The following is a 7592-nucleotide window of genomic DNA, read 5'->3' as shown; positions in this document are numbered from 1 at the left end:
GCAAAAAAGTTTCCTGTAATCATCAGGAGTGTGGCAATAACTGAACTCTCTGTAAATGTTGCTAACTGAGCAGCAAGCCATAAAAGATCTTAAAAGTGAATTCACACAGTTATCTGATTCATTAGAAAAGTATGACCAACTGGGAAGACAGGAGAAGGAGAAGGAAGAATTAAAATGCTTTAATAGACAATCTGTTTGTCAAGACTGGAAAAGGCAGTTTATTCTTGGTTACAGAAATTTAAATGGATACCTCTTAAAGCTTTTAAACTATGGAAATTTAATGGAGAAATATAAAGAACAGCTTAGCTGGAATAATGTAAATGAGATTTCCATGGATGAATTCAAGTATAAACATTTTGAACCATATTCGCCATGCTTATAAAAATACTCTCTCCAAGCAAAATAGCTTCCTAAGTAATTAAATATTTAAAAACTGTGCCAGAAGTTACAGTCAATACAGACCTCTGAAGTGAAAACATCAGTTTTACACAGGATGTGTTCCACACTTCTGGTTCAGGTGGGTTTTTTTGGTGAAAACCAAGTAAGAAGAAATTATTAACTTATGCACAAAAATTTATCTGCAAGTCCTTTAAATTTTTGCTATTCTGACATGAACACATTTAGAAACAGAAGGCAAAGGGGATCCTGAGCTGCAACTTGGAGCACTGTGCTCCACCTGACACTATTCCCTTCTCTTCACCGTCTCTCTGCGCAGATGAGGTATGCCTGTGGTTGTAATGTCATGCCTAGTCTTGGTTTGAGATCTGGAATCATTCCATGAGGAAAATGCATGTGAAATCGTTGTAGTAATGAAGTGAAAAACAAAAACATTTCCATTCGGGCGAGTTGTTCTCCAAGACAGTGTCTTCTTCCTGGATTGAAAAGAAGGTTTTGAAAAGACTTCAAATGTTTTCAATTGCATTTTCACTCTTACTATGAATATGAACAGTCATTTCTATGTTCTAAGAGGAGCTGTGAACTTGGTGGCAGGAGTTTTCAGAAGGATACATGATACACCAAGAAACAGATTTTAGAGGATTCGTTGCTCTCACCTCAGAAATTATACTGACACTAATTCTGTCAAATTTATTTAGATACACTCATAAGCTACTTTATCTTGTCTTGAAGTGCCAGTCTAGACAGAATATACTTTAAAAAATGTGCATTTCAGCCTTTCCCCCCTATTTTATTCATTACATCTACTGCCTGTCATTATGAACTGGCAATTATTATAACTTTGTAAGGTGGGGGGTTTTGTTAGTTTATATATAATAATGAGCTCATCCATATAAAAGATATTATGCTAAAATTTGTTATCCCCATAGCGAATTATATTGATTATCTTTAAAACAGATGTTCCATCAGAAGTGAGGATATCATTCTGTCCATTTATTGCCATCACTTACAGGTCATATGTCTTTAGATTGATGAAAAGGAACAGTGGAAGGAATTGCTCTTACCTAGTGAAAAAGGAATAAATGCCTCTTTCTTGACAAACTGCCCATTGCTGTCCAAAAATCTCTCAGGAAAAAACACTTCTGGATTGCTCCAGTATTTTTCATCAAAGTGAACGGAGTAGAGGTTTGTAATCACTGTTGTGCCTTCGGGAATCGAGTAGCCACGTACAACAGTGTCTTTGGAAGTTGCATGGAAAATCCCGAGTGGAACTATATTACAGAACCTCAGGACTTCATGTAGAACAGCCTCAGTGTATGGCATCTTACATTTCTCTTCTAAGGTGGGCATTTTGTTTGGGCCAATGACTAGATTGATTTCTTTTTGAACTTGCGCTGTTAGGAACAGGAATAAAAGTTGGTATTTATAGTGGATCTCCATATATATATATATATATACACACACTTAAAAGAATACTGAAACATTAAATAGCTTATATAAAATATAGGAGCTTATAAGCTTTTAGACTTAGACTCTATATTCTTTATCCAGCTAGTAGGAATTCTTGCTAGCATATATACCAGTACTCTTCACTTAGAAAGTAATTATTCTCAGTAAAACTGTTTTAACATAGTTTTATTTGACCGTCCTGGAGCTCTTCAAAACTAAAGAAAGAAATAAAAAGCTGCAATAGATAAAGTACATTAAATACTTGAGTGAACACAGACAGGACTGAAATTAGCCACTTGAACCTTCCCTTGTCTAACTCTGCTATGATTCTTTAGAACTGTCACAGTGTAAAATCATTCACTCTTCAACCAAAAATATCTGATGCAACACAGTGGAAATTACCATATTTTTCATTTTTTTTCCAAGTAAATCTGTATTTACCTTAAGTGTAAATATAAATTTGGTCTCTAATTTTAGAATAATCGTTGCCTTTTGTCCCGCCAATTTAAATTCAAATTATTCTAGCTGAGAAAATCAGAGGGTGTAGAGTCACACACCTACTACAATAAGAAGAAAAGATAATTTTTCATACACGAAGGTATCTGGTTCCTATGCAAAACTATAGATTTCAAAAGCCTCATAGCTACAGGTACTGCTGTTATCCCCGTTCTGAAATGATGGTGAAATTGAAGTTAGCAATATTTCGTGGTCAAAGTATCAGTAGTAACTTTCCAAGTTATCTAGGTTGCTTCTCCTCCAAATACTGGAAGTCCCTAATTGAACCAAGCACTGCTGAGGTTTTGACAGGAAAAGTGAAGTGGAGGCAGTGAAACCAGAAACATGACTATTCACTTCTAAAATCCAAACTTCTACACAAAATGTCTGGGCTGACATTCAGACACCTATTGCTTCAGAATGCCTCTAACACATCTTTTTATTTTTAAATTCCGTTTCTGTCCTTCCAAAAGTATAAATATGCATGCCTATAACATGGAAATCTGTTGTGGACTGAGGTGCTTAGGATGAAAAGAAGTTGTAGCTAAATTGTTAACCACAACCTGATTTACATTTTGGCTGACATTTTAAATTTAGTTTATTACTCTCATATTTCATTGCATTTGCTTATTATTTATTAACTACATAGAATGGTATATCTGCCAACAACAGATCATGCACCACAATTAAACTAAACTTAAATATACTGGAAATGCTTACAAATATTAAAGCTCCATGAAAACATATTCACAAAAGAATATGGTAAAATTTCATCATGACTCTTGACTTTTGAGATCCCTTTCATCTGCATATAAAACAAGCTTTCCTCTTCATCTGCGTATAAAACAAGCTTTCCAACCCTGTCCATAGTATATTTCGTAAATACAACAAAATAATATATACAAACCTTCCTTTTCATTACAACAATGGATCACTGCACCACTTTGAAAAAGCATTTTAAATTTGCAATAGAAAAGTGTATCAGTTGCTCAAAATGTCAAATTTCTTACCTTGAATGTTTGGATAAAGAGCCATAAATAACACTGCCCATCTTAAAACATTGGTTGTGGTTTCTGTCCCAGCTATGATGAGTTCTCCAACAGAGAAAATTAAATTTTCTCTTGAATATGTAGATTCTGGATCATGTTTATTGCCATCCATCTCATCTAAATATGCATCTACAAAATGTCGAGGTGACTGAGGCTTCCTATTTTCAGAGGCACGTTCAATAAGCTTATGAAGAAAGTCATAGACTTCAGCTGCATTTTTAAATAGTTGCTGGTGTTTCCCAAAGGGCAAGATACCAATCCAAGGAAAAGCATTATATAAAAATACAGAAGCGCTAGCAGCTAATTCAATGTTTTCACTAAAAATCTCAATCATGTGCTGAAATTCAGTATCTTCGTACGTAAAACGTTCTCCAAAAATAATCAAATTAGTAATGTTTGACACGGCATTTGTTATCAAGTGCTTAAGATCAAAGGGTCTGCCTTTGTATGTGTCAATGGCATCAAGAAAAAACAGAGATTCTTCTGAAATTTTGTGTTCAAAGGACCTTTGACCATATCCAAAAGTTCGAAAGGTATTTACAGCTAATTTCCGATGTTCTGTCCATCCTCTGCCATATTTACTGTTCAGTAAGCCTGAAAAAATATTTTGACACAGTATTTTATGCAAGGCCTTAATTTTTTCCCCCACAAGATAATAAAATCATTTAACACAACAGAAAAAAAAGGAGATCAAAAATTTCAGACCTCTGGCTATGGAACATAGTCCAAGAGTGACAATCCTTTCCAATAATATCTTTGAAGAAGCATCAAGTATTTTATGAAAGGAGGTCAAGTAGGGAAAATGGCTAAAGCAAATGTTTCATGGGATCATGTCCATCTATTGGACAAAAGTGATATTTTTATACAAAAGACATTAGCACTCACCTCCCATGTTTGTTAGCTTCTTAAACAAGGGAAGAGATGGCCTATCTGCGAAGATTTCACTTTGATGAACGAGGCATTCTTTCACTGCATCATAGCCGTTCAGTACAATAGCAGATATGCCTCCAAGATCAAGGCTGAAGATCTTTTGGGTGGAAAAAACAATAATTGTAAAATGCTAGTACAACCAAATCTTAAGAACAAATTATCATAGAATAGAATCATAGAATCGTCAAGGTTGGTGGAGACCTCTAAGATCATCCAGTCCAACCATTAACCTGCCACTGCTATAACCCCTAAACCCTAAACCATATCCTCCAGTGTCAGATCCAGATGCCTCTTAAACACTTCCAGGGATGGTGGCTCCACCACCTCCCTGGGCAATCTATTCCAGTGCCTGAACACCCTAACAGGCAAATAATTTTTCCTAATATCTAATCTGAATCTCCCGTCTCAGTTTATGACTGTTCCCTCTGGAATGAGAACAAGTAACAAAAAACCGAAACAACACTAAACAATGCAAAATAGACTTGGATAACCTTCAGTGGGACACACAGGTAACCAGATGTGATACAGCTGTGGCATTACACAGTAGAGTCTGTTGTGAGCTAATTTGCTCTGTCAAAAGAGAAAGTAAATTAGCCCACTGTACTCTCTGTGCTGTGCAGGTAAAGTGACCAGCTCTCCAAAGTAAGGACTGGGGATGCTTTCATATAGTAATTAAAAAATGTCAATTTAGTTCAACAATGCATATTTTTCAGAAAAAAATCAAGTACTTTACCCTAACATTAATAGATATAAGTAGGCATGAGTGCAAGTACATACTTATCTAACATTATGCTATATTATATACATATATATTTAATTGTTTATCTAAGCACTAAAGTACATGTAATTGTCTTCTTTTCAATTTGCTGAGACTACTTCCACAGGAGGGATGAAAGCTTTATGACCCTATCTGCTCCTCCTCCCTGCCTGAGGCAAGGTAAATTCCAGTTGCTTAACTTGGCTAAGGGCACCATGACAGAAGCTATGAGTTCCTATCTCAAGGACTCACAACATGTCACTTAGTAATGGCAGATACAGAAGTGGTGTCAGACACAGAAGTGGTGTCAGAGGTAGACAGGACTGCACCCAGTCCTTTGCACAGGCTCCCTGAGAACCACCAGATGATAGCAGTGATGAGGACATGCCATGACGACAGCCAACAAATGACACCATAGCCTAGCTAGGCCCATCTCCTCTTTCCACAAGTGGTTAGACCTTGATGCTTTGAAAAAAGATGCAATAGAGCTTACAAAAGGCACATATAGGATAAACAAAATGTTAAAAAGTTAAAAATTAAAACCTAGGCTAAACTCAAGATTGAAATCTTATATCCCTTTCCATACTTTCCTTAGCATTATAAATCTTCATTTTTACCTAGACAAATCTCTAGACCTTTTTCATCTCAAAGCTGTTGACCTCCACAATACGAAATTATGTTAGCCTGATTATACATTCTGTGACAACTGGATTGTCACCAAAAGGGTTGTCAGGCACTGGAATAGGCTGCCCAGGGAAGCGGTGGAGACACCATCCCTGGAGGTATTTAAAAGCCACGTACATGTGGCACTCGGTAACATGGTCTAGGGGTGGCCTTGGCAGTGTGAGCTTAGTGGTTGTACTTGATGATATAAAAGGTCTTTTCTAACTTGAATGATGCTATGAGTCTATGACTATCTTATTTTAGCAAACTTGACATTTCCAGTTATAATGGCTCTTCTTTTTTTCGTGTCAAGAAGACACACACAACATATTTCTGCAAACCATTTGTGAGTTTTGTATACTTTGACCTAGCTTATGTTTATTCCTATGACATACATAATTTCTTAAAAGATTCCTTTAATTGTATTTTTCCAGACCCCCAAATCCTAATACACTGTTTTCAAGTTCCCTCAAATTCTGCGGGATCCTTTCTGACAGCAGGTGACTAGAATCCCATGCAGCATTCCAGGCACGTAGAGAGCTTTAGTCTATTTGATGACACATTTTCCATACTATTTCCATTCTTTTTGTCCTAGTATTTCACTTGAAACACATTTACTTTTTTTCTGTTGCCAAGATCCATGCCTGCCTTTCCCTGCTAGATCTAGTTAACTTTCAGGATAACTTTTATTGCTAGATCTAGTTAACTTTTATGATGCTTGTAAGAATACACTGGTGTGTGAAACTGGCTGATGAATACACTGGTGCTTGAAAGTGGCTGATGAAAAGGAACACCGGATAGCTAAGAAAGTACAAAACCCCATACATCCATTCTTACATAGTAACACTAATGGATTGTAAATATCCCAGATATTCCACTGAAGGTACTTTGAAGCAAGGTGTTTCCAGTAAAAATGTAGCATTATCCCAGTGCCTGCTATTTGACTCTGGTTTTGTTAATTTTAAACCCTCTTGGCTTTCCTACTGAAGGCACTTTGAAGTAAGGTGCTTTCAGTAAAAATGTTGCATTATCCAATGCCTGCTATTTGACTCTTGTAGTTTGTTAATTTTAAACCCTCTTGGCTTATCTAGGAGTTATGGATATGAAATAAGGGAGTTTGTTGGAGAATGGCGGGACATGATGCTGGGTATGCACCTGGGGAAGGCTAAAAAGAGCAAGGACACAGTCCCCTGGGAACGCACGGACACAGTCCTGGGAATGCACCTGGGAATGCAGTGTGTACAAGCAAGGCTCTGGAGATAGTAACTTATAGATAGATAGGGAGTAACTCAGCTGGGCAGATGGCAGATGGCAGGGGTAACTCACCCTTGAGGGTGAAACAAACAAGTTCGAGACAAACAGCTAGGAATGCACCCAAGCCTGGGAAAGCAAGAGATAATCCTCACAGCTGCAGCTGCAAGCAGGGAGAGTACCTGAATGCTATCTTTAGAGCTTAGCCAATTATAAATGACTGATAGTTGTATGCCTGTCCTGTATTGGTCCTGTATTGCTGTCTGTGGAGCTTGCGGTATCACCCACACGGAGTCGGCCGCTTGCTTCCCCGCGCGGAACTTTCACTTTCCCAACAGGAGTTACTTCCACTTGCAGCAGCACAGGGAGGTAGTGGCTGCCCCAACCCTGGCAGTGTTCAAGGCCAGGCTAGATGAAGCCTTGAGCAACCTGGCACAGTGGGGAGGTGTCCTGCCCATGGCAGGGGGTTGGGAATAGATGATCTGTAAGGTCCATTCCAACCCCTAAAATTCTATGATTCTAGGACATCAGTTTAAGCACTGTACCAAAAAGAAGAAGTAAGAGCAGGAGACTAATGAGGGAGCTCCGGTCTGAGGGAGTGG

The 7592-nt window shown here is 37.7% G+C and overlaps 1 protein-coding gene across 1 annotated transcript; it reads right to left on the bottom strand.

Moving 5' to 3' along the window:
* Positions 1-522: 522 nt before the first annotated feature.
* Positions 523-4449, bottom strand: LOC103809552 (vitamin D 25-hydroxylase; the record flags this gene model as incomplete). Its single annotated transcript, XM_009082390.1, has 4 exons — positions 523-872; positions 1461-1790; positions 3351-3983; positions 4275-4449. Coding segments are annotated over 4 exons (1314 nt in total), but the record flags the coding sequence as incomplete, so codon positions are not given.
* Positions 4450-7592: the final 3143 nt, after the last annotated feature.

The sequence above is a fragment of the Acanthisitta chloris genome, unplaced genomic scaffold (genome assembly GCF_000695815.1).
Source record: "Acanthisitta chloris isolate BGI_N310 unplaced genomic scaffold, ASM69581v1 scaffold6079, whole genome shotgun sequence".
NCBI lineage: Eukaryota > Metazoa > Chordata > Aves > Passeriformes > Acanthisittidae > Acanthisitta > Acanthisitta chloris.
Note: the sequence above shows the minus strand (reverse complement) of the source record. Positions and strands in the feature narration are given on the sequence as shown.